The sequence below is a fragment of the Calcarisporiella thermophila genome (assembly GCF_041956535.1).
Source record: "Calcarisporiella thermophila strain CBS 279.70 unplaced genomic scaffold VTP21scaffold_17, whole genome shotgun sequence".
In the NCBI taxonomy this organism is placed as follows: Eukaryota; Fungi; Calcarisporiellomycota; class Calcarisporiellomycetes; order Calcarisporiellales; family Calcarisporiellaceae; genus Calcarisporiella; species Calcarisporiella thermophila.
Genome location: NW_027192207.1, coordinates 388,521 through 413,488, shown reverse-complemented (window position 1 = coordinate 413,488; position 24,968 = coordinate 388,521). Strand labels below are relative to the sequence as shown.

Sequence of the window (24,968 nt, the reverse complement as noted above, 5' to 3'; positions counted from 1 at the left end):
CTATCTCTTCTAGCCTAATAATATCTAATAAAAAAGAATTTTATTCCTATTTCCTTCCTAAAGAAATGGGTGATCTATTTGCGGGATTCAATGTATTTACAGCCACCCATATATTTTTGCAAAACCTCTGGAATAGCCACACGGCCATCAGAGGTCTGGTATTGTTCCAGAATTGCGATGATGACTCGTGGAATGGCCACTGCGGTGCCGTTCAGAGTGTGCACAAACTCAGTATGGGGCTTTTTATTGCCAGCACCCACACCAGGGGGTTGATATCGGATGTTGAGTCGTCGCGACTGGTAATCGGTGCAGTTTGAAAGAGAGGATATCTATTGAAATTCATTAGCAAATCATCCATTTCAATCAAGAGAAAACAATCATACCTCGCCCCATCCATTTCGACCAGGCATCCATGCCTCGATATCGTATTTTCGGTAAGCACTTGCGCCCAGTTCCTCGGTCGGCATATCGAGCAACCGATAGTGTAAGCCTAGATCGCGGATGATCTCTTCTTGCAGTTCACACATTTGCCCCATCATTGCTTCACTCTCTTGTGGCAGTGAAAAGGCGAATAATTCAACTTTAGTGAACTGGTGTACACGGTAGAGGCCCCGGTCTTCCGCGCCTCGTGAGCCTGCCTCACGGCGGAAAGCTCGGCCGATCCCAACAAGTCGCGTAGGTAAATCTGAGTGTTTGAGCAGGGCACCGGCATGCATACCAGCCAGGGGAATTTCAGCCGTACCAGCAAGACAGAGTGGGGAGGAATCAGTGTCTTCGATTTCGTAAATCTGGGAAGCTTCGGTGCTTCGAGGGCGGAATCCGCATCCATGTGCAATTTCAGTGCGAACAAGATCTGGAGTGGTGACTGGGGTGTAGCCATGCGATACTGCCTTAGAGAGAGCGTGCTGTATAAGTGCTAATTCGAGTAGAACTGCTTCACGTTTTAGGTAGTAAAATGAAGTACCCGAAACTTTGGCAGCATTTTCAAAGTCGACTAGATCAAGCTTTTGGGCAATGTCCAGGTGATTTTTATTTGGATGGTCAGGAGGAGGCGGTAATCCAAACGTACGGAGCACGCGAGCATGAGACTCATCTCCTATTGGAGCGTCTGGGTGGGTATCGTTTGGGATAAGCAGGGCTTGCTCCAGGAGAGCTTGCTCTTCAGTGTTGAGGCGTAACTCGCTTTGCTGTATTTCTTCCTTGAGTTTACGTCCCTCTTCGATCAATGATGTCCGTGTCTCTCGTGAGATGTTCTTATTTTGTAGCTTTAGGGCCACCTCATTGCGATGAGCGAGCATTTGATCGAGTCGCGTCCTCATCTCGCACCAACTGTTGTATTTTCTAGCTACATCTTTGACATCAACTCCACTGTAATTTCGGCGCACCATATTTTGCAATATGTGGTCGACATTATCGCGAATGTAACGGTAGTTTAAGCTCGGCTTTATGAATGTGGGTTTGTCATGGATTTGTTTCTTCGAAGTTGCTAAAATTCATACATCAATAAATTCAGTTTACTGCAATATTCAGATATAAAAAGCTACGTACAGTTGAACCGCCTTGGAGCGAGAGAAAGTATTCTGGGATTCGCTAACCGCAGGGTGCTTTCTTTAGCGAGTAACGCACAGCTCAGGCACTTGAATGTCATTGTTAATATATTAGAGTAGAGTTTCGCGTGCCGTTTATTTTCGAGACGACGCAGCTCTGTGACTCGCGATTTTCAGTTTGGCAACTTTAATGTCAGCCAAAAGATTCTCCACGATCGTGTAAATCTACTATCGAGGCACCTCTCTTTATTACTTTTTTTCATCAACTCATATTTAGCGAGGATTTTTGTGTTCTCTCACTCAAATGCATTTAGTTGTTATTTACAAAAATGTCACGCTTTGTTAGTCGACTAGGCTCCTCCACAGAAATCCTCCAAAAGTACCTCACACGTCGCAATGTCTCCGATACTGGGCCTGTTTCTCAAGAGCGCTACGCCTCCATTCTGTACTCAAGCGTCCCTTCTTATGGCGCTACGGACCTTTCACTTCAGCGCTCAATCACATTCATAGAGTCGCGACTCGGAGGGGACACACCATCTCAATTCTCTCAACAGCGGACAGATGGCAAAGCTAATGGAAAATTAGGCACATTTGATGGCGTATTCGTCCCTACCGTCCTAAGTATATGGGGTATTATCTTTTTTATTCGCTTCGGTTTTGTCATCGGACAAGCAGGGATCCTTGGCACGGTGTTTCTATTTCTTGCAGGGTAAATGGGACTTTTTTTTACGCGTTGTTGACACACATCCATCGCTAAAGCATCGGATTTTGTTTTAGCTACACCATAGTTATTCTCACTACCTTGAGTATTTCCGCTATTTCCACTAATGGAACCGTAAGAGGTACGGGGGTTATTTTAGACGTACTTCAAACCTAAGCTTATTCCTTTGTTTACATAGGGGGTGGGCCGTATTACATGATTTCCCGTAGCTTGGGACCAGAGTTCGGAGGTATATTGAAGTGCTATGGATCATTTCTTATGGATGCTAACCTGATTTTTCTGGGTTCCACAGGATCAATTGGGCTTGTTTGCTATCTCGGCAATGTAATCAACACTAGTATGAACGTGCTTGGGTTTTGCGAGCCATTATTGAGCAATTTCTCCGTATCTTCCGGTACCATTGCGCGCATATTACCAGAGGGAAAGGTACGCTTTTTGTCCCTACGTGTACGGGTATAAACTACATTGGCCTGATGCTTGCTCCCTTTAGTGGTGGGAATTTTTATACGGAACTATCTTACTCTTCGTCTCCACCCTGACTTGCCTTGCCGGGTCAAAGGTAAGAAGCTATAGATTACACTAATCAATGGCAATCCAACTCAATCGCATCGATCTTTTTTTATCTAGTTCTTTGCTCGTACCTCCCTCATTCTTGCGCTTTTGCTTGTTGTTTCCACCTTCGCCATATTCTTGTCCCTCGCAATTCAACAACCATTTAGTGATCCAGAGCGTAATATCATATACACGGGCTTCAACATGGAGACATTTTGGGACAATTTCTGGCCAAAGTTTACAGTTGCTGTCGGAGGCAAAGGAGATGGGACGCCAGAGACCTTCCAGAGCGTCTTTGGAGTGCTGTTTCCAGCTTGCATAGGTATCCTCCAAGGTATGCATCAACTTACTTACAATTTCATCTTTCCGAGGTCTCACTCTGTTTTATTGGCCAATATAGGCGCATCTATGTCAGGAAACTTGGCGCAACCTAGCAAGTCAATTCCTACCGGAACCCTGTGGGCGGTTGGAGTTACCTATATCGCATACCATGTTATTATTCTCTTTATGGGTGCATGCATTGGCCGAATCACAATGTATACCGATCTAATGGTGCTGCAGGATGTGAGTGATGACAGAGTGCGCGGAATAAGTGAAAGAGTCCTATAATCCTATACCCAATATTAGATCGCACTCTCGCCTTACCTTGTGGTAGCTGGGATGTACGCGGCCGCTCTCTTTGCGGTCTTAAGTTCGCTTATTACCAGTGCGAAGCTATTGCAAGCCATTGCAAGGTATTTCTCGAGATTGTCTGGATTCTCTAATCGTGTAGTTTGTAACACCCTTCTTTCTCTAGGGACAACCTCCTTTCTTTCTTGTTTCCCTTTTCCCAAGGCACTGCGAAGGCGGACGAGCCGATCCGAGGAATCTTTCTTACCTACCTCCTTTCCCAGCTCTTTCTACTTAACACCAATCTTAATTTGATGGCATCGTTTGTGACAATGACATCACTGCTCACCTTTGCCATTCTCAATCTTGCCTGTTTCCTGCTTAAGGCGGCGTCGGCGCCCAATTTCCGGCCCAAGTTCCAATACTTCGAGTGGCATACTGCCTTCGCAGGAATGCTTTTGTGCATTGGCGCCATGTATTTTGTGGATCCTGCCACCGCTACCGTGAGCATAGTGGTGACGGGCCTTCTATTTTTGTGGATACACTACTCTTGTCCCCCGAAGAGTTGGGGAGATGTGACGCAAAGTTTAATCTATCACCAAGTAGGTATACACGTGCATATGTACTTTTTTTCGATTTCAAGGGCCCCCTCCCCCCAATTTGTAATAACGCATTCATTTATAGGTACGGAAATATCTGCTTCGTCTGGACTCTCGCAAGGAGAGCGTCAAGTTCTGGCGTCCTCAAATTCTCCTGCTCATCAACAGCCCTCGTACCAGCTACAAACTCACGCAGCTCTGTAACGCCCTAAAAAAAGGCTCGCTCTATATACTTGGACACGTCATCAAGGGAGATTTTCGCGAGCAGTTCGGCGAACTATCTCGGCAGAATCATGCCTGGCTTCGGTTTGTGGATGTGACGAAGATAAAGGCGTTTGTGCAACTGAACATCGCGGCAAACGAGCGCGAAGGTGCGAGAAATCTTGTATTGGTAGGCGGCGATGTTCTGCTTTATGCGCGAAGAGGGTTGCTAACATGGTTTTTTGGCGGATACCCAATAGGACTCTGGACTAGGAGGTATGCGACCCAATGTTGTCGTGCTCGGCTTTTTCAACCTGCAAAAATACCACGCCTCCAAACAGCGCCAAGAACTGGACGCTGATCCCACGTCTGCATCTCAAGATGCTCCTGGCTCTCTCCCTACCGATGGCGACCGGGTCGAAACCCCCATCTCAATTACCAACTGGTGCGGTATTATTGAGGACGTTTTGCTGCTGAATAAAGCCGTGGCGGTAGCGTATAACTTCCAAGCACTGGAGATGCCCGTCCCCACTCGACATCCACGCTGGCATAATTTACGTGGAGCGATCCAAGCCGCAATGTACTCGGAGAATGGAGTAAGGAAAAAGCAGTTCATCGACCTGTGGCCGATTCAGATGACGGCGCCTGTTTTGCCTCAGGGATCATCTTCTGGCGCTCCGGGCGAAGAGTCAATACCCGCTCTGCTGTCCAATTTTAATACCTATACAATGATACTAAACTTGTAAGTGTTGATCCTTGTGATAGAAAAAAAGGGAGTTGGGATGGAGAACACTCACTCCTTTATTCGAAATTAGGGGAACGATTTTGCATACCGTACCTACGTGGAGAGCACATTTCAAATTGCGCATCATGTGCTTTGTAGAGTACGAGAGCGACACAGAGGAGGAGAAACGGCGGGTGCAGTTGCTGCTTGATAACCTTAGAATCCCCGGCGAACTTATCGTTCTCAGCCTCGATAACGTGCGGGTGCGTGCTTACGAATCTATCTGTAGGGGGAAGCCGGCGCCATTGGCCGTCGAGGAGGCCCTGAAGGGGATATCATGGTGGGAAAATTTGAAGCAGACCCGAGAAAAGGCAAAAGCTCAACCCACCCCGGGCCCGTTCAACTCGTCGTCAGTACACCCGAAGGCAGCTTCGTCTCTGAAAATGACGGGCCCGGCTGGGAGAGAAGGAGGAGAGGGTGCGCACGAAGGCGAGGAGGTATCGGGGGAGGAATACCCAATGTCTCTCTCGTCCTCGCCGGAGAGAATGATCGCCCAGCTCCCAGGGAACTCCCTGCCCTCTTACCTCCGGCTTAGCATGTCCATCAATATGCCCCTGCCGGACCCGACGCTGGTCATCGATGAGAGCTCTTCCGGCGACGAAACCGAGCACGAAGAAGAGAGCGTTATGGGTGAGCACGAGGCCAGAACGGGCGAATATTTGGAAAGATTGAAGCGATGCGCGTCGATGAGCTCGGCCCCCTGCGATCACTCCAGCATCACTCTCGACATCCCCGAGGAACGGCCTGCCAGGCAGCGTCGTTGCTCGGCGATGCCCGACCAGCCCATACACTCGGTCACTTTTGCATCGCCGCCCATTCCCGCGCACCGAGAGCGGACACGCCAGTTTAGCCCTGAGCTGCGAGAGCGGGCGGCACGCTCGCGCACCTTGTCAGGAGGTGACAGGGAGAATCCGAACGCGCTCCGCACGCAGTTCGAGTTCAATGAGCTCCCTGCTCGCGCACAACACCTCATCCTCAACGATATCATGCGCCTCCATTCCGACGACACCGCCCTTATCCTCACCACCCTCCCCGCCCCTGAGCCCGATACCTCCCAGTCGGAGGAGGCCTCCCTAGAGTACGTAGAGAACTTGGATATATTAGTGAAAGGGTTACCCACCACACTACTTATCCACGGGAAAAGCCTCACAGTGACCATGGCTTTATAACCCAGCTCTCACCTTGTAGTTACTTGTATTAGCTTAGCTGTGATTTATTTTTATTGTTTCTTTTTTTTTTCCCACCCGAGTCGCTCTTTCGAAGCTTAACTTGGATCTAGGCTTCTCCCTGTGTTATAAAAATATCTCTTCAGTCACACGAGCACAAGCAAGTTTAGATAGAATTAGGATGCTAAGCCATTGAAGGAATGCTAGCCCCACAAAAAAATTAAGGCACCCGGAACGTCTAGAGCTTTATTACTGAATACTGTTGCTTGTCTTACGGCATTGCAAACAATGTCAAAAGAAACACACCAGGGACAACGCTCCTCGGCCGACGAGAAGCTTACCGAAGGGCTCGGCACCCTTTCATTGACCCCATCCCCCGAGGACGCGAAACCCGGGGAAGAGTTGAAAAGGGTGGATATCCCGGAGCTCTTTTCGCTAAAGGGCCAGGTCGCCGCCGGTCAGTGAGAGTTAATTTTTGATGACCGGGAGTATTTCACATATACATTGGCTCTACATTAGTTACGGGTGGCTCTCGCGGGCTTGGACTTGAAATGATGCGATCGCTTGCTGCTTGTGGTGCAGATGTTGCCTGCATTGATCTCATGGTCGAGGCGGGGGCTCAAGCGTGCGAGGAAATCGCAAAGACGTATGGGGTGGAGGCACGCTTCTACATGTGCGATGTGGCGGACGAGAAACAGGTGTCTAGTGTATTCTCATGGATAGGCAAGGAGTTTTCGCGGCCTGTCACTATTCTTGTGACAGCGGCGGGGATAGTGGACAACATTCCGGCCAGAGAGTATCCGTCGAACAGGTTCAGGCGCGTGATGGATATCAACGTGAACGGAACCTTCTTCTGTGCTCAGGCTGCTGCAAAGTATATACAGGCGCTTTTTTTTTGGGAGCTAACCATATTCGATATTCATTGGCGTATGCTTGTCTCTATGTTTGTAGCCAGATGCTTACCAGTGGCAAACCCGGCTCCATCATCTTCGTTGGCAGCATGTCTGGTCAGGTCGTGAACCGGCCACAGCCCCAGGCCGCCTACAACGCCTCCAAGGCCGCGGTGGCCCATCTCGCCAAATCCTTGGCCTGTGAGTGGGCTCCGCACGGAATTCGGGTCAACGTGGTCAGCCCGGGTTACATGGAGACAAATCTGGTGAGCCAAGTGCTTGCCGGGAACCCTGCTCTGCGCAAAATTTGGGAGGAGTCCACCCCGATGCGCCGAATGGGCCAGCCGAGGGAGCTGCACGGGGTCATCGCGTTCTTAGCGAGCGAGGCCTCATCCTATATGACCGGCACAGAGCTGACTTTGGACGGCGGCTATACGTGCTGGTAGTTCTTGCCTATTGTCGAGTGATACCGCGGTTGCTTAGATCTCCTATACGTTGTACCTTCCCCATATGTACTTGCTCAGGCTTCAGGATAATAAACGAGATTTGACCGAGAAGGGAGCACCTTGGTCTCTACCGAATCAGTGGCTTCCCTCCACATATCGCCGTGCTCAGGCCTTACCTTATATGTAAGATTTTAGCCAATGGTGAGGCAACTCCACGTAAAATTGCGTTGGCTCGAGGGAAAGCATATAACTTCGAGAGGCCTTGCCCTGTGTGAGACTTGTCTATCCACAATTCCCCTTCATGTCGAAAGAATCAAAGCAAGATCAGCATTCCTCATCCGAGGAAACGCTCGCCAAAGATCTCGGCACCCTCTCATTGACTCCGTCCGCCAAGGAGGGAGCGGGAGGAAGCGGGAAGCAAAAGGAGGACATTCGAGAGCTCTTTTCGTTAAAAGGGCGTGTCGCGGCTGGTCAGTGCTATGTTAGCATTAATGCACCGTAGGCATTTCATATAGACACTGGCTCTACTTTAGTTACGGGCGGCTCTCGTGGGCTTGGGCTTGAAATGCTGCGAACCCTTGCTGCATGTGGTGCGGATGTTGCCTGTCTTGATCTCTTGGTCGAAGAGGGAACTCGGGCGTGCGAGGAAATCGCAAAGATGTACGGGGTGGAGGCGCGCTTTTACATGTGCGATGTGGCGGACGAAAAACAGGTGTCTGGTGCGTTCTCATGGATCGGCAAGGAGTTTTCACGGCCGGTCACCATTCTTGTGACCTCGGCCGGCATCGTAGAGCATATCCCAGCGCGAGAGTATCCCGCGGACAAGTTCAGGCGCGTGATGGATATCAACGTGAACGGAACCTTCTTCTGCGCCCAAGCCGCGGCAAAGTACGCAAGCCTACTGTCTAGGCGCAGGTATAATGACTCTTACTAATGTGCTTCATTTCATTGTGTGTAGTCAAATGCTCGTCAGCGGTCAAACCGGCTCGATCATATTCATCGGTAGTGGAGCGGGCCGAACGGTAAGTCGACCGATGGCTCAGCCTGCCTATAGCGCGTCCAAGGCTGCGGTGGCCCATCTCGCCAAGTCGCTGGCATGCGAGTGGGCCCCTCATGGGATCCGAGTCAACGTGATCAGCCCCGGCTACATGGAGACCGAGGAGCTACACGCCGTACTCGAGGAGAATCCTTCGCTACGGAAGCTTTGGGAAGGGTTCACCCCGATGAGGCGAATAGGCCAGCCACGAGAGTTGCGTGGAGTGGTTGCTTTCTTGGCCAGCGAGGCCTCCTCCTACATGACAGGAGCAGACCTGGTTTTGGATGGCGGATACACATGCTGGTAGCGCATTCTTTTTCTCCAGCCGTGTCCTCCAGTTTGATAGCATTCTCATAAAAAGAGGGGTAGAGGGGTAGGTGTAGCTGACACATTTGATTTGTGATCTATGTAGCGATGAGGGCTAGAATAAAAATGAATCGTTATTTGCTCCAAGCGAAAGTAGAGAAAATAGAGAAAATAGAGAAGAATACACGATTGAAATATTTACTTAGAAATAGACATCAAATATAAAAAAAACGTATGCTATGCTTCCAGCTCCCAGCTTAAATCGCGTTCCATGGGTCCCGGCTTTAGGCCCCACACGTTCTCCGTCCCAAACACCATCGTCGCCAGCGCCTCCTCGCAGGAGGGGCCACAACACCGTGCCGCCCGACAAATGTCCACAAACTCGAGCCCCTCCACCACGCCGAACTCCTCGCCAAACTGATGCCCCTTTTCGGAGTATCCCATGCCCGCAATGATCTTCCCCACCATCTCCACCAGCGTCTTCACCTCCACCCGCTTGGGTACCCGCCGCCCGTAGCACCTCCGCGCCTCTCGCACCTCATCTTCCTCGTCGAATGAGTTCAGGACCGACCAGAAGATGGGCTCAAGCCTTGTCAGCTTAGAAAATGCTTTGTCGTTTTCTTTTATCCACTCCGCCCCCAGTCCCGCCTCCTCCAAGCATTTTCGCGCCACCCCCTCCGCCACTATGGTGCAATTGGGGCTGCGGCACTCCCAAGCGTACACTCTTCGCCCCACCGCCAGCATGGGGTATTGCAACGCTTCTTCGTTGGTCGCATGCTGGGCGTTGATAGAAATGAGGGTGGCCGAACGAGCCATTAGTGCGGCGGGAACCAGACCCATTTCTCCGGGTGCAATCAACACTGCCAACTTTGCGTATTCATCGACCTGTTCCCCAAAGCTTTGCGTCATGCTGATCGGACGCACGCGTCTCGTTGTGAATCCTTCTCTGGCAAGTGCGGCGTCCAATTCATCCAAATTCGCGATAGGGCCACCGCCCGCCTCGACCTCGAGGAGACCAACGACGGGTGTATGCACATCCACTGGCCGGCGGTTTCCGATGATATGAGCTCTCAACGAAGTGGCGTACTCGCCACCTATTTTCTTCTTACACGAAGCTAGGGCGCATCTGTGTTTGAGCCCGACCACCGCTCGGCGGAAGCACAGGGGCTTGCTGGAGGGCTCGATCTGGAAGTGGGAGGATCGGTGCTTGGCAGAGAAGACAACCTCTCGGCCCTGAGGCGCCAAAAAGGATATGTCAAACTGGAGAGCCTTCGAGTCGCTAGCCGAAGAGTAAGGACGGAGCAGCCAGGAATTTGCAGTGGCCCCGTGATCTTTCATCGTGCTATAGGTGAGGTTAGCAATCCAATTAAGCGAGTACGAGACGGCAAGCTGATTACATTACCTCCAGAGTGACAGAATTGTCCTAAAGTACTGCTCGTTGATATCTTCGCTTCCGAACCCATACACGAACACAGTCTCATTGACGAAGCCATAGAGCCCGCCGGGCATCTCCGGTATCACTCGCGGTGCCCAGTAATCATTTTGCTCCTCGCGCGCATTCGCGTCCATGCTAGCGTAGAGTGGCGCTTCTGCAGAGCTTTCGACGACAAATGCACCTAGTAGCAAAACAGTAGGTTTGAGATAATGGCCTCCCCATTCCAACCGCCATCCATGCTCACTTACCCCTCTCTCGATCAACACACAGATTTTCAACCACGCACACGCTCTTTTTTCCCTCGCCCTCACACTGCCACGACGACGTCAGCCGGCCCCGCTCAACCCGCAGCGTCTCCATGTCCCGCAGGAACTCCCACGAATACTCTCGCAGGTCGCCCACGGGGCGAGTGGCCACGAGCGAGTATGCTACGTAGTAGGAGAGAGTGAGGGTGATCAGCAGTATGAGGCACGAGAGGAGATGCCGCGACAATTGGAAAAACAGCGACTGCATTTTGCCACAAATCCCATGGGCTCTCAGGAACCACCGCCTCTCACTCCTCTATTTTGTACCCAAATAAAAAGTCGTCATACGGCTTGTGTGACGGTGCACCGTTGGAAAATTTAGGCAATTCCCGTTTTATGTAATATGACAATAATATGAAAATAGACAAGACAATATAAAAAGAAAACTCCTCCACTTGCTTTGTACAAGACACCTACAGACAACCCCCCAAAAAAATACGCTATGTGTATGGGCGTCTATGGACCCACGCCTACACACCCACCCACCCTATCTATCTAGCAGTAGTATATCAAGACAAATGGAATCCATCTCTGCCCTCTCTCATCGCAACGAACAGCTTCTCGCGCATGATCTCCTTCGCAGAGTAGTTGGGGAGCTTGAGGTAGTTGACGCAAGTCATCACCGAGGGCAGGTAGTCGTCGGGGGTGAGCGGGGGCTCGTGGGGCCGCCGCACCACCGTGAACTGCGGGGTGAGCTGCTTGAAGCCGCCGATGGGGAGCTTCGGGCTGCCGGTGACGAACTGCAGGAATTCCCGCCGCTCCGCCAGGGTCAGCTCGCTCATGATCTCCACCAGGCGCTGCACGGAGGGGCTGTCCATGCCGTAGCCGTGGTCGGCCTTGATCGAGTCCATCACGGTCTCCACGGACCAGTCCTCCCGGGCATTCCCAAACAGCGCCACCAGCTCCTCGGCCGTGAAAACGCGGAGGTCCTGGACGGGGAACACGGTGCTGAACCCGTCGCGGAACGCCTCCACCTGGCGCGCAACCCCGCTGTGGACGGTCATGTCCGACACCGCGCGCACATACTCGTCGACGTTGTGGATGGTCACCTCGATGTCAGCCCCCGACGGCTTCAGCTCGATCTCCGGGAAGCCGGGCAGCGTGAAGTCGAGGCCCAGCTCCTCCACCGACGCGCCCCGCACGCGAATGGCCTTGAGCGCCTGCTGCTTCTGGACCGCGCTCAGCTCCTTGTTCGCATACACCTCCTTTTTCTCTCGGACCGCAGCCTCCAGGTCCGCCAGGGAACTCCCGAGCGCCGGATCCACCAGGGACACCGTCCGCACCCCGCTCTCCACCCCCTCCTCCACCTCCCCAAGCACCAGGCGCAAAAAGAGGGGGTTAAATGGTATATCAATGATCCGCGAGTCGAGCATCGCCTTGGCGACGAACTGCCCGAGCACCCGGAACAGTTGCAGGACCCGCTTTCCATTTTCGCTTGCCGCCTGGGCCTCGTTCATCGGCATCGGGAACACGCCCCCGCGGGTGTCCACATACCGCCCCTCCGCCCCATTGTCCCGCCACATCTTGACGGAGCGCTGGCAGAACTCCTTGGACACCGTGGCGTAGAACTCAAGCGTGGGCCCCAGCCCCGTCCCCACCTCTTCAAAATACTCCACCTCCAAGTAGGACGACGAGCGGCCATAGAGCTCCATGATCCGCACCATGGACTCCAGCATCCGGTGACGGGAAATACGCACCTTTTGCCGCTGCACCCTTCCCAGGAACACGTTCATATCATCCCTCCGCTCCGCACCGCCCTGTTGCTGCTGCTGGTGCTGCGTCTGCCAGCGGGTAATGGAGCGCGAGTAGCCGAACGAGGTGCTCTGGAGGAAGACGTAGCGGGTCTCGAAGGGGAGCAGGAATGGGAATGAGCGAGCGAGGTCGAAGCACCATCGGGGAAGACACGAGCTTGCCACGATGAGCGGCTCCTCGAGCTGGCGATTGACCTTGGCGGTGAGTTTTTTGTTGACGAAATTGATCGCATCCCGAACCGCCAACTGCCTCTGGCCCTCGACCCCATCCCCGTTTCCGTTGACTCGATCGGAGTACTCCTCCAGTGGAAGGCGTTTCAACCCGTGCAACACCCGCAACAGGTTCAACACCCGACTGTGCTCGGCCTCGGCTGGCAGTGAGCTCGGCAAACTTCGGTTGAAGGCATTGGCGCCTTCACCCTCCCATATCTCGGAGGAGCCTCTCGACAACGTCGAGGGGGTGGAGGGCGGTGGGCCGGGAACCCGTTTGTATTTCACGGGATAGATCACCGACCATACGTTTTTCGTCGGCGCAGCCCCCATTCTGCTCTCATACTGGTGCACAGCCCCATAAATGGTGGTCTGCATATCGACAGGCAAGTCGCCGAGGGTGAACGCAAGGTGCCAGTCCTGAGGGGTGCTCTGGAGCGCAGCTGAATAGGAGGGTTTGGGTTTGGAGGAGGAGGGAGTGGGGGTGGGGGTGGAGGCGGAAGCGGAAGTGCCGGACCGAGCGGACTTTGGGGTAGAGCGCGTCACGCGTTTCGTGGGGGTCGTAGGCTGTTTCTCGGAGGCAGTAGCCGAGGAGGAGGGGAGGAGGTCGTCGGTGATGTCGATATCCTCCACGCTCTTCTCCCCCGTGTCTGCGTCGCCAGGCTCATCCTCGTCTTCGGGCACAAGGCTACTTCTCTTTGAATTGGCAAATATATCCGTCATGATCTCATCCCCCTCGTGCTCCTCGTCCGACGTAACCTCCTCTTCCACGGCCTCCACCTCCTCATCTTCGTCGGCTTCGTCTTCGTCGTCGTCGTCGTCGTCGTCGTCGTCCTCCTCCTCCTCTTCGTCTTTGGTCCTTAGCTTGAGGGATTGTTTCTCCGCATTTCGTGAAGATCTACGCGAACAAACCTTAAAATTAGAGAGCATGTCTTGGATCGAATGAAATAGGGCGAAATTTACCCTTCAGCGGAGCCTTCGTCAGCCGCTTCGTCCGAAGTGTCCCTAGCCGCCGATCGCAAGATTCTAAACCGCATAGGGGCCAATGGGTTGGATCGGGGTAGTGCGATCCGTGGACGTAGGTAATCGGAGAGAGCTTTAAAGGTGGCCACAGCATGCACCGATACGATCAGATTCGAGTAGGGGCGGGGGATATCGGATGGATCTTCTGCAATCAGCTTCAGTTTAAGTTGCTTTGCGAGCATACTAGCCGGACTCCGTCGTGCTTCTAATCGTGTGAGAAAATGAGACAAAGAGGGGGGAGAATGTGAGACACTAGCGTTTCGACCAACAAAAGAAGCTTGACGTGATTACCATCCATGATGGACTGATAGGCGGTCACCACCTCGAACGTCTCTAACCTGCTTAAAGAGTCTTGCAACCGTTTCAATAGCACCTCGAAGGGTGATTGGGCGGTGCCCGGCTCCATCAAGAACACCTGTACAAAGGTGCGAAGGCGATCGTTGAGAGGCGCAAGTTCTAATAGAATAGGGTGAGAAAAGGATGCTCGACCAATTAGGCTCTCTCTTCTATTAGTGCTCATCCTACCTTCTCCCTCTTTTGTCAAATAGTCTAGCAAGGCATCCATGAGCCCCGAGTTCAACAGCTCGAACGATGAAACGCCCTCCTGCGTGAAGTACGAGGCCACGCGCCGCAATGCTTCCACAGAACATGGGTCCGCCGTGTTCAAGGCTGTGGGCAGGAGTTGTTTGGAGAGCTTCAGTAGCACCTGCAGCACAGAGGCAGCAGAGTCCTGAGATGAAGCGTGTAGGTAAGTGTCTCGGAAGATACGAGTCCGGTGCAGAATCCAGGCCTTAAGCTGCGACTTCGAGATCTCGGGGGTGTTCTGGTGGCCATTAGGCCGGAACACAATGCCGAGGCGCTCCAGGATATGGAGGCCCTCGTTCTCTCCCGAGCGACTTCCCAACAAAGTGGACTCGCTCGACGTCTCAATTCGCTGCCTCAGTCGGCGCAGGTCGGACATCAGCTCGTTCAACCGGCGAGTGGCTGTGTTCGATTCCGAGCCACTGGCAAGAGCCGACAATGGGCCGCCTGAATCCTCCTCCTTGTCGTCCTCCTCCTCCTTTTGGAGTCCGTCGCCAATTTCTCCATTGGCCAGCCTCTCAATCTCGTGCATGACACCCTCTCTCCTGAAATAGTCCCCGTACAGCTCAGGCATCTTGCCCATGAGGAGCTCCGTCAACTGGAGCGTCCCCACTATGAGAAGCAATGGGTGCTCCTGCCGCTGCGATAAGACTCCGGCCAAGAAGCTTGCAAAGGGCACCTCCTGCAGAACCTCCTTAAGCATGTCTGGCTCCGAATAGTACGCGATTTTGAGAAGGGCCGTGATGACACGCTGTCGGACGGGAAGATTGACGGTGGCCGAGAAGACCTCAATCAGGGTCGGGACGAGCACCTGCCCGAAACGCTTCAGCACATCTGGACGGGTTCGCAGCAGCTCAATACGCTTTTCTGCCTTCTTCTTCTCGGCCTCCGCCGTCGCTTCTTTTTCTTTCTTCAATTCTGTCTGGCGTGAAGAGCGCCTTCTACTTGGTCTCTCCGGCCCCTCATCCTCCTCGTCCTCTTCTTCATCCTCGTGCTCCTCTTCAACTTCTCCTCCTTCTTCTTCAGCCTCGTCCTCATCTTGCTCCACCTCCTCTTCATCTTCCTCGCCATCTTCTTCTTCTTCCTCCTCATCTTCAGCTTTGTGTTTTTTATCCCTCTTCCTAGAAGTGCTCCCCTCAGCAGAATTTTTGTCCACTTTAGGCTGTGTGAGATCAAATATATCATCTACGCAGCAGGGCAACAGTTAGCATATAAGCAAGGCCGGTGCCATTCAGAGAAGCCGTTGCAAACCTACCTTTGGGAAGCGGTGGCAATAAACCGCATATAACCCCTAGCATCTCATACACTTGTTCTCGGGGACGGTGCACCATATTGGCTTGTACAAGGGCGGGTAGTTTTGTGTCCGGCACAGGGTGCCCCGTCAACACTTGGTAAAGCGTATCCACGATGCTCATTTCGAGGAGCTGGAAGGCGAGATTGGGAGATCCTTGAGCCACAATGCTCAAGAACCGCAGCAGTTGCGTATAGATGGGAGGTGAAACGACGGTGCTGTTTGCGTTGGGGAAGATGAGGTTTTTCACCGATTCGAGCACTTTTTTAGAAATCAGCGTCTAGAGAATCCACAGTAAAAATGATATTCCATGAGCATATATAATCTCAGAACCACTGGTAAAAAAAAAAAATCGACATTACCTCCAAACTCTTTGTCTGATGCTTGAAGCTATCGGCCAGTCGCACATAGCACAAACAACTCTGCTCAACTACTTTTTGGTCGGGGCTAGCGATAATCTGCTCTAGGATTGGAATGACCTCCTGCACCATCGACAGGCATTCTTCAGGCACATTGCGGCATGCGTTGGCAGCTGTGGTCACCGCCGTGCGCTGTACATGGGTACTGAAAAAGTCCAAATAAGTCAGCACAGCGCGAAGGCCGCCCTCTCGAATCACGGAATTGGGATATTCGATGGAGATTCTTTCCAATGTCTAACATCCAAGCAGAGAAGAGGATTAGCCCGTGCAACCTTGCTAAGAGCGAGGCGTAGAAGAGAGGAGCCACCACTTACACTAAGTGCTTGCTCGGCTAAATCAATGTACTGGATCTCCAGTAACTTTTGGCACAATACCGGAACCGTGCCGCCGTAGACCACGGCGCCCACCGTGGTCGGCATGGCCTCCATCAGGTTGGTAAGACACCTGCACGCCAGCAGCATCATCTCGGGATTCTCGACTTCGAACTCACTCTCTGGGCCACGCATCAAGCGGACCAACTCTCGCACGAAGATATCCACGCTGAAGTAGCCGGCGAGGTTGTCTTCCGTCGAAACGGAGAGAAGTTCAGCCAGCTCCTGGAGGGAGATGAGCTGCATGGTTGGGTCGTTGGTCCGCAGATTGGTGAGGATGGACTTCAGCCGCAAGTCCATTCCAGACACCCCGTAGGCTCGGGATCCAGTGACACCAAAAAGTCGGCGGCTTGCTCCGACAGGATGGTCCTCGACCTCCTCGTCCAGCTCCTCATCGTCGTGCTCAGCATCTTCTCCCAAATCCATCCTCTCATCTCCTTCATCGCCCTCCTCTCCGTAGTCGATTTCACCCTCGTCATCGTCAAAATCTTCTCCGTCTCGCGCCTCCAAGTCGCTGAATCGCTCCTCATCATCGAACATCATATGCTCGTTGCCATATTCATCCAAGGGATAGGTATCTTCGTTGAATTTGCGCGAGCCATGAAGGGATGATTTCCGTTTACTCTGGGCGCCCTTATTGCTACTACCCGACAGCAAGATGGGGTTAGAGAACGGAGCAAAACAAACCACCGCGGGCTGCATACAGTACCTTTCTTTTTTCGAGGACTTCTTTTCGCTTGTCGCCCCTTTCTTCTTCTTTTCTGATGATGTAGAAAATCGCGATTTGCCAGCCCGGTTCGGATCTGCCGACCCACCCATTCCGTATTTCCGCTCTCGTTTAAGTTTCGCGCGGCGCTGTCTCTTGGTGTTGCGTTTCGCGGGATCGCCTGTGGAGATCGGTGCCGTGATTAGGTCACTAAAGGTTCGAGATCTTGATGGAGCAAATGGGTTAGTAATGGATCGATGGACGCATTCTCGTCAGCCTGTCGGTACCTTTTGTCTGGACGAGACCGATTATCTTCACCGGAAGGTTGCTTTCGCTTCGCAGATGGACCACTATTACCGTGGATAATATTACTGTTGCTGCTGCTGCTGGTGGTGCTGCTGTTGCTTGTTGATTCACTTAATCTAGTCCTTAATCTACATGATTCAACATGATTAGCGGTTGATTTCCCCGCCTTCCCAAAGGCACCGTTAACCCACCTGGGACTGTAGGCAGTGGAGATGGACGAAGATTTGCGTAACCTTGCAGAAGTACGGGTGCAGACGCCAACCGGGGGCGATGCTTCTAGGTGAGATGAGTTGGAAGTGTCGGGATGCTCTTGTGAGGACCGGGTGGATTTAGTAGCGGGGGTTCGGTTGGTATTGAGGTCGATGTTTGCTTGCTTGTGATTGGATGTAGGGTGCGAATGAGATTCCATAAAATAGAGAACAGAGAAGAGGATATGAGGAAGGGGGGAGGGGGAGAGAAAAAAGGGAAAATTAATGGGGGAAGCGGGGGGTCGAGGATCTCAGATGAGAAGGGCTTGACTATGATACTCTATAGGTCTTCTCTGAAAATAATCCTCGATGTTGATCTCGTAATCTATCACCAACTTCCCGCTCTTCTATTGTAAAATAAAGGCCTTCAAACGGGAAGGTAGAGCAAGATGACGTTCAGAGTTTGTCGCGATTATTTTATTTTTCAAAACCCGACGTTATTCATCTTCCTTCAAGCCCCTCACTGGATTCGATCTCGGCCACTGCAAATTTCAACTTCATATTGATTACACACGGGGAATTATGAGATAGAAAAATATACAACAATCAGCGTGAAAATGGCTCGCCCCAAAGCGCCTCCCGCTCGCCCTCGACGCCAAATGCAGGCGAGGACGAAGGGGACGAGGAGGCGGGAAACGGGGCCAGCGGGGGATATCTATGCATTGCTTTATCGTGAATGGGAGTGGGGGGGAAGAGCAGGGAGGGCGGCGGAAGCACCAGGTGCGATTTGGTATTCACAAAGGAGGGCTGTGGAAATTGGAGCGGCGGGAGAGTAATGCTATGCCTTGAGGAGCGGTCCGGCGGGTGAACGAGTGAGAGGGGATGCGAGTGGCTGGCTGCCGGGGGATCCATCGAGCTGGAGCGTCGGATGCCCCGAGAGGCCGCCGCAGCCGAGTCGGCTCCCCCCGGACTTCTATCATACGAACCTCCTATGCCGGCTTGTAAATGCCCGCAAGAGTAGCTTTCTCTTCGAGAGAGAAGGGGGGCCGTCAAAGGCGGTTGGGAATAGCTACACCCCACTGCGCTGTGCTGCAGAGGGTGGCATGAGGGGTGAGGCTCTTGGCCGCAAGAAATCGAGGGATGCCGCGGGATGGACGCGAGTTCTCCCGAGTTGCAGCGACGATTAAATACGTGGGTGCCATTTGCGTGCGTCATTTTCGAAGGGGGCGAGCTGTAGAAAAGGGGCGAACGAGGGGCCGGGGAATGCGTTAGAGACCCGGGTGTGCTTGCAGATTGCCTGCGCTGAGCAGCCGGCGCGTCAGCCACAGGTGCGTGTAAACTAGAGTAGGGCTCGGGAGTGTGAGGAGAAGGGTACTCTTCCCTCCAAGCCTTGAACCCGGTATTGTAGCGGTATTTGAGGGCGTGCTGCGGCGACATTGGCGCACACATTGACGGCTGAGCATGGCCTCTCTTCTCCGTGTGCTCCATAATGATATCCATCTCGGAGCTGAATTTGCGTTTTGTGCCCTGAGCCGGACCGCGTTCGGGATCCTCCGCGGTCTCCTCCAAGCTAATGCTGGCCCGTTTCCTAGAGAATGCATCGGCCGCGCGTTAAAAGAGGGCAATCAGAAATGAGGGGAGAGGCAAGACACTTACGCAGCCCTTATCCGGTGCTCCTTTCTGATCCTGAGCTTCAGACCCTGGTCGGAGAAAGCGCGAGTCAGGAAGGTCGGCTCACACATTCCCGGGTACTCCTTCGAGTTGTACACGATGAACGGATCAGAGTGAACGGTCTTCAGGTAAACCGCCTCGTTGCTAGACCAAATAAGAGAGATGAGCTGACTTAGGGCGGCAAAAGATGCCCGATTCCTGATAGCAAACCTTGTCACGCAATAAAGGTTAAACTTCAGCCGGTACTTGCCCTCCAAGCTAATGGTAAGATCAGGAAACACGAAAAAGCCTCCATCTTCAAACAAAAACAGCACGCCAATGGAGATGGTTAGTGAAGCTGAGGGAGAGAGGGCGAGGATCAGCACTCCACCTACCAGCATTGCCGATGTCTTTCAGCTTATGAAGTGTGGAGACAACGCTCCCCTTTAACTGCTGGCGAGGGAAAAACGCGCGGCCTGCGTATCTGTCGTCGGCGGGCACAAGGGCAGTGAGCACGAAGAAGTGAGGATTCTGCAGACAGTGTCTACACAAGGACGCCCGGCATCAGAACATGCAATGACAGAAGACAAAGGCCCAGGAGCAACTTACTGCGTCTCCTCCGTGGAGCTCTCGTCAAATTTCAGCTGCAGTATAGGCGGAGGCTCTATCGGGCGGCGATCTATGGCAACGCAATGTCTGCCCATGTTAGTGACTCCCTCCCTCATGCTCAGCATGGGAACACTGCTCACCTCTCTCTCTTGGCGTCCGCACCCTTGCCTGGCGCGGCTGCTGGCGTATTACAATGTCAAAGCGGGGGCTAATGCATTGCATGGGGGGGGGGGGAGAGCACACGGCATGAGGGCATTGGGATGGGGAGAATGGAGAGGCAAGACTTACGCTTCGAGCCTGAGCCACGGGGAGCGCAGCGAATCGATGTAGTTGTAGGAGGAGGACTTAGCCATGGCCGCGGCGCATTCGGGGGAGGAAAAGTGCAGGTGGCGAGGGGGGGAAAGTGAGACGGCAACGCGGGGCAGGCGATGCCCCCCTTTTAAACCAAAAAGGCACTGCTTCTTTGGGTCCAGGCTGGCGGCACACTAAGGAACGTGAACAATCTGCCGATTAGAGTTTTGCGCAGGAGCCGAGAGGTTATGGAAGGCTCGTACCATGAAAAGCAATCAAATCTCCGGCCACAAACTCCTGCCTCATTTTTGGCAATCATTTAGGGCATTGGTGGCCCCCCAATGCCCGTGTCTGCACCACCTCTGCCTAAACAATGCGCCTGGCTGTTTTCCCGGCAGCCGTCAAGCGTCTGCCGAGCTGCCCTCGGCCGCAGCCGCCTCGGCCCTCACAACGAAGCCGGCCCTGCCCAAGCAGGCTCTCCTGCCGCGGCATTGGCGCCCGTCCGCCTTGGCCCGCTGACGTCGGGCTGGGGGGGATAAACGCTCTGGCGGCGGTGCCCGCAAAATTCCTGGTAATGAACGGGGGAGCTTGCTTGTGTAGCCAGAGTCGAGAAATGCGCTCAGCCGGGATGGGGCTCCAGCCAAACTCGGAGCCCGCTATGCTGCACTCCTGCCCGGCCCTGGTTTCCCTGCAGGCGTGCGCCAGTGCCCTTTGCGGCTGCCCATAACTCGCCCGCCATGGCCTGCGCGGGGCGATGCAAGTCGATGCACGTTGCCGCGAAAAGGGAAGGGCGGGACTACAACCCCTCGATGCAAAGCAGTCCCCGCTTGGGCTTGGAGGCGGCCCATGCCTGCAGGCCGGCACCGCGGCTGATTGGGATGGGCCCGTGCATCGCTGGCAGCAAAAAATATGGACACCGTAAGTGAAATGAAGCGGTGGGCCGGAATTGCTCCATGAGCATGGGGTTAGAATTAGTGTTGGTGCGACCGCGAATCAGAAAAAGAAATGAACTTTTTCCTTCTTGGGCGCCGATTTCAGACTCCTCTGAGGCGAGGAAAATTCCTGGATTGTAGCGGCTGGAGCGCAAAATGCAGATGCGCATGGAGCGTTTGGCAATGTTCTCAAGAGAAGCAAATTAGGGTGCGCTGTTTCAGACTTCTTAATGTATGACATCGAGCAACCAGAAAAACAAACAATGCTAGAGAGATGGGGAATTAGAGAAGTACAAAAAAAGAAGGCCAGGTTTGGGGGGGGGAGGGGGTTATCAGAATATGGTAAAACAGGGAAAAACAAGAACAGAAGCAAACACAAGCTCTATAGAGAGAGAGGAAATGAAAACAACGAAGTTAGAGGGCGAGGCTATAAATAAAGCCAAGGGAGCGGCCTCCATTGGCCAGCAAACTATTAACAGAACACTCCTCATCGCGGCGACATCGCTCTATTGTCCTCCAGCTCAACCCATCCGGGTCCCTGCGGCCGCGTGGACGACGGGCTACTGTCCATGTTTCTCTCACTCTCGATTCGGTTGTTCCTTCCTCGGTACAGCAGGGATGACAGCCCAGCCACCATTCCAATCGCCGCAACAAATATTAATGACCGGCGCATGTTGTTCTTCGGGACGCCGGTAGAATCGCGCAGGGCATCCATGGCAAAGAGGAATATGATAGAGAAGATCTGGGAACCCATCCAGAGGGCCGCGGAGGAGGTTGCCTCGGCAATGGGGTACGTGCCTGAGCAAAGAAATGAAATTAGCAAAATGGGATGGAGATGAAGCGGTCGCCATCCTTACATTCAACTCCTAGCTCCAAGCCCACAGGCAAACAGCTGAACATGACGAATCCCAGCAGCGCGCACACCACGGCGATGCCAATAAAATCGTCCTCTCGCACCGCAAAAATGAGCCCTATCAGGAGCACACCCGCACTCGGCGTCATTGTCTTAATAATGAGGGAGTGTCTCTTAGTCCTATCGGACACGATGGCCATCGAAATGGCCCCCACGAGACCACACACAACCAGGATGATGCTGAACACTCCCGCGTCCGCCTCCGTGTAATTATAGGGGGTAACGATGAGGGAGAGCAGGGAGGTGAACGCTGAGAATGCACCGACAAAGGAACCGAAAACGAAAAAGAGCACCCAGAAGTTGATGTTACGAACCAGCTTTTGCACTCCTTGGAGGTAGGGCTCAGGCTCATAGAAGGCGGACGGCGACGGAGGCGTGGGGGGCTTGTTGGGAATGAAGGGCGTCGGAATAGCAAACACCGTGGCAATGATGGCCGCGGTTAATAGCTGAAGTTGTGGGGAACAGAGTTTAAATGACTGGAATAAAATGAGGCTATCATTAGAATAGACTTACCCCAAGGGGCACACTGCCTTTACTCTTAACAATCTCCGGCAAAACTGCAGAAGCCACGGCGACGCCCAGTGGGTTGGCTACAATAAAGGAGAGCCGCTAGTCAATATCTGCCTTGGCTCACCTAATGCCTATATAGGGGATACCCACCAACCGAACCAACCATGGTCGCCGTTGCACGACCCTCCTGGCTGAACCACGTGGCAGCATATTGAGTCGGAACCGAGAGCAGGGTGGGTTGTGCGCTCGCAGAGATAACCTGGCCTAGCATGGCTATCGCAAAGGCGGTGGCGGGATTGGGAGCAAAGGTGCCAAAATATCGTACCTTTGGTTAGGAAGAAAAGCCATGGATGGGTTAGATGGAGTGTAGAGAATACTTGGAAGATGAGTGGGATGTTTACCCATGCGCCAAGAGCATTCAGTGTGGCCGCCAAGGTGAGCTAAATGATTAAAATTGCTTCATTAGTATTCGATAAGACATCGGGCCAATAGAATTCGCCGCTCACTCCAAGTTTTAGGCTGAATCGTCGGAGCATCCATGCCGTGGGCCAGCTAAGCACGATAAAGACAAACAGGAATGTGAAGGAGAAGAAATTCAGCTGCGTGGGTTCGATGCGATAGTAATCCTGGGATTGCACCGCCACGGATGCAAACGTTAGCCAGTTAAATGAATTGCTGATGTTCAGCAAAGCTATGATGATAAGGCCGAAAAACCGTATCGGATAGGTGCGGTAGACCGTCATCCTTCTACTTCTTCTTCTTGGAGAATGAGTGGAGTGTGATGGAGGCGAGATGGGGGAGATGCTGGTATTCGATGCGGGGTAAAGCGGGAAGAAGAAGGTAAGAATGAAGGCAACCAAGCTCTCCGTGGACCTCTAATAAGAGAGCCGTTAATTCTGCTGACTAGAGAAAACAAAGTTGTTTCATCTCCGCCTTTATTGTAGCAGCAGGATCGGGAAAAGCTTCTATGAATTGAGCCTCCAAGGCAGTGTGAACCCTTGTAGCAAATTATCGAATCTCACCAATGGGGCGGGCCGCACGATCTCCCCTGGCTGCCACAGCCTGGCCCGTCTGTGCACAGGAGCTAGAGCCAACAGGGGATTTCTCTCCGGCCTAATTCCTTTTCCGATGGGTCGGTAAAGTGATACAATTTAGGGGAGGAGGAATTCTCTTTGTCATCACATATCCTCCTTCCTTTACGGGGATACTTCACATGAGAAATCCCAAAGATACAAGTGCACTGCCAATGTCGACACGCCCGAACACAACTCTCGTCAACTCCGTCTTGCCTTACATATATGGATCAGCACTCCGAGGCTCGAGATACCGCTACCGTAAGCTTCTATAAAATAGGATTCTCGTATTCCCAAATACGCTCTTCTTGGGGGATGAGAGGTCTTATATGAAAACTCAAATATATTGTGTGGAAAATAAACGGCTCGAAAACAAACTCGGTGACAAAAAAGCGGTAAGGATGCCTACTAACAAATCATTTGGAGCAAAATCCGGTGAAGAGCATAGCTCATAGGAGAGGAGGAGGGGGGGAGAGGGGGGAAGGGGAAAGTGTCTTAATTTTGGAAAAATAAATCCGAATAATGAAATCTGGAAAATTAAATTTCATAGTTTCAGAGTCTCAATTTAGCTAGGGAAATAGGAAGGAGGGAACAGGCCAGCCTAATTTATTGCAGTATTTTGGCCGCAAGCGCTGCGAGAAGCGCCGATTTCTGCTCACGCGTCAATTGCTGAAACGCTTCGTACACACTCATGCCTTTATTATCGCGTACTGCGCCAAGTTTACTGCCACCGTAGCCGCCCTAGATTAAAAAGGGTTAAGCATGAAGCGCTCGATTGTCAATGGGTCACCACTTGAAAATAATCAAAATCTTGAAATCACATACGATAATGGCACCAGGTACATTCCCAACAATGAAGCCGATGGCAGCTCCCGATATGGCGCCCACGGGGGTCCAGAACCAGCGGCCGCTTCGCTCCTCCCCTAGAAGATCCTGAAAAGCATCCACAAACACCCGATCCGGATCGGCTGACCGCGAGAGCCACCCATTCTGCGATCGGCGGCCCCTCCTGAATCGCCTGTCATAGTCACGGCGTCGGGCGGCATCGCTCAGAACAAAGTAGGCATCGGCGAGTCGCTGGAACTCAGCGGTGGCCTCCTCTTGGCTCATGGTAGGATGCCGATCGGGGTGGCATTGAAGCGCCTTCCTCTTGTACGCTAACGGTGATACATGAACAAGATGAGGATATTGGGGAAAAGAAATGAGAGATGTAACGCATTCATGATGGTACCTTCTCGGATCTGATCTAATGTGGCATCCTCAGGGACACCCAGAATACCATAATAATCCGGTAATTCATCGACCATGATGCTAAACTATGTATTTCTAATGAAGACGTATGGAGATCTCCGGTGTCCTTTCTATTTATTGGGGGCTCATCTACCCCCCCACTCAGTGTCGATCAAAGTTGGGCAGCAATTCAATAGCTACTTCAGATTCTTGGCAATTTTTAAATTTATGTGGCTTGGACAACCTTTTGGAACAGTTCAGGGTGAATCTAATTTTCTTTTATGCATATTAAATAGACTTAAAATAAAGCTCGCGG

General features: G+C 52.6%; 10 protein-coding genes across 10 annotated transcripts; 3 read left to right on the top strand and 7 right to left on the bottom strand.

The window, feature by feature from the left end:
- Positions 1–74: 74 nt before the first annotated feature.
- Positions 75–1,648, bottom strand: VTP21DRAFT_3394 (uncharacterized protein; the record flags this gene model as incomplete). Its single annotated transcript, XM_069393692.1, has 3 exons — positions 75–329; positions 384–1,486; positions 1,549–1,648. The coding sequence occupies 3 exons, from the start codon at positions 1,646–1,648 to the stop codon at positions 75–77; spliced, it is 1,458 nt and encodes a 485-aa protein (XP_069249398.1).
- A 228-nt stretch (positions 1,649–1,876) lies between these two features.
- Positions 1,877–6,182, top strand: VTP21DRAFT_3393 (uncharacterized protein; the record flags this gene model as incomplete). The annotated part of the gene is made up of 12 exons (XM_069393691.1): positions 1,877–2,256; positions 2,325–2,389; positions 2,447–2,497; positions 2,561–2,694; positions 2,759–2,827; positions 2,896–3,154; positions 3,221–3,384; positions 3,448–3,554; positions 3,617–4,031; positions 4,114–4,419; positions 4,490–4,971; positions 5,045–6,182. 12 exons carry the CDS (start codon positions 1,877–1,879, stop codon positions 6,180–6,182), a joined length of 3,570 nt encoding a protein of 1,189 aa, XP_069249397.1.
- Positions 6,183–6,467: 285 nt separating this feature from the next.
- VTP21DRAFT_3392 (uncharacterized protein) lies at positions 6,468–7,515 on the top strand (the record flags this gene model as incomplete). Its single annotated transcript, XM_069393690.1, has 3 exons — positions 6,468–6,636; positions 6,699–7,053; positions 7,131–7,515. The coding sequence occupies 3 exons, from the start codon at positions 6,468–6,470 to the stop codon at positions 7,513–7,515; spliced, it is 909 nt and encodes a 302-aa protein (XP_069249396.1).
- A 301-nt stretch (positions 7,516–7,816) lies between these two features.
- VTP21DRAFT_3391 (uncharacterized protein) lies at positions 7,817–8,858 on the top strand (the record flags this gene model as incomplete). The annotated part of the gene is made up of 3 exons (XM_069393689.1): positions 7,817–7,985; positions 8,049–8,403; positions 8,474–8,858. 3 exons carry the CDS (start codon positions 7,817–7,819, stop codon positions 8,856–8,858), a joined length of 909 nt encoding a protein of 302 aa, XP_069249395.1.
- Positions 8,859–9,094: 236 nt separating this feature from the next.
- On the bottom strand, positions 9,095–10,805 carry VTP21DRAFT_3390 (uncharacterized protein; the record flags this gene model as incomplete). Its single annotated transcript, XM_069393688.1, has 3 exons — positions 9,095–10,199; positions 10,260–10,473; positions 10,541–10,805. 3 exons carry the CDS (start codon positions 10,803–10,805, stop codon positions 9,095–9,097), a joined length of 1,584 nt encoding a protein of 527 aa, XP_069249394.1.
- A 301-nt stretch (positions 10,806–11,106) lies between these two features.
- VTP21DRAFT_3389 (uncharacterized protein) lies at positions 11,107–17,665 on the bottom strand (the record flags this gene model as incomplete). Its single annotated transcript, XM_069393686.1, has 10 exons — positions 11,107–13,456; positions 13,522–13,786; positions 13,873–14,037; positions 14,107–15,348; positions 15,419–15,734; positions 15,817–16,107; positions 16,188–16,887; positions 16,954–17,175; positions 17,238–17,384; positions 17,448–17,665. The coding sequence occupies 10 exons, from the start codon at positions 17,663–17,665 to the stop codon at positions 11,107–11,109; spliced, it is 5,916 nt and encodes a 1,971-aa protein (XP_069249393.1).
- A 385-nt stretch (positions 17,666–18,050) lies between these two features.
- Positions 18,051–20,056, bottom strand: VTP21DRAFT_3388 (uncharacterized protein; the record flags this gene model as incomplete). The annotated part of the gene is made up of 7 exons (XM_069393685.1): positions 18,051–19,032; positions 19,101–19,259; positions 19,326–19,410; positions 19,490–19,638; positions 19,704–19,773; positions 19,844–19,911; positions 19,992–20,056. The coding sequence occupies 7 exons, from the start codon at positions 20,054–20,056 to the stop codon at positions 18,051–18,053; spliced, it is 1,578 nt and encodes a 525-aa protein (XP_069249392.1).
- A 304-nt stretch (positions 20,057–20,360) lies between these two features.
- On the bottom strand, positions 20,361–21,096 carry VTP21DRAFT_3387 (uncharacterized protein; the record flags this gene model as incomplete). Its single annotated transcript, XM_069393684.1, has 2 exons — positions 20,361–20,736; positions 20,798–21,096. 2 exons carry the CDS (start codon positions 21,094–21,096, stop codon positions 20,361–20,363), a joined length of 675 nt encoding a protein of 224 aa, XP_069249391.1.
- A 317-nt stretch (positions 21,097–21,413) lies between these two features.
- Positions 21,414–23,092, bottom strand: VTP21DRAFT_3386 (uncharacterized protein; the record flags this gene model as incomplete). Its single annotated transcript, XM_069393683.1, has 6 exons — positions 21,414–21,724; positions 21,784–22,285; positions 22,353–22,429; positions 22,500–22,674; positions 22,751–22,789; positions 22,856–23,092. The coding sequence occupies 6 exons, from the start codon at positions 23,090–23,092 to the stop codon at positions 21,414–21,416; spliced, it is 1,341 nt and encodes a 446-aa protein (XP_069249390.1).
- Positions 23,093–24,028: 936 nt separating this feature from the next.
- On the bottom strand, positions 24,029–24,729 carry VTP21DRAFT_3385 (uncharacterized protein; the record flags this gene model as incomplete). Its single annotated transcript, XM_069393682.1, has 3 exons — positions 24,029–24,163; positions 24,248–24,579; positions 24,654–24,729. 3 exons carry the CDS (start codon positions 24,727–24,729, stop codon positions 24,029–24,031), a joined length of 543 nt encoding a protein of 180 aa, XP_069249389.1.
- Between the last annotated feature and the right edge of the window lie 239 nt (positions 24,730–24,968).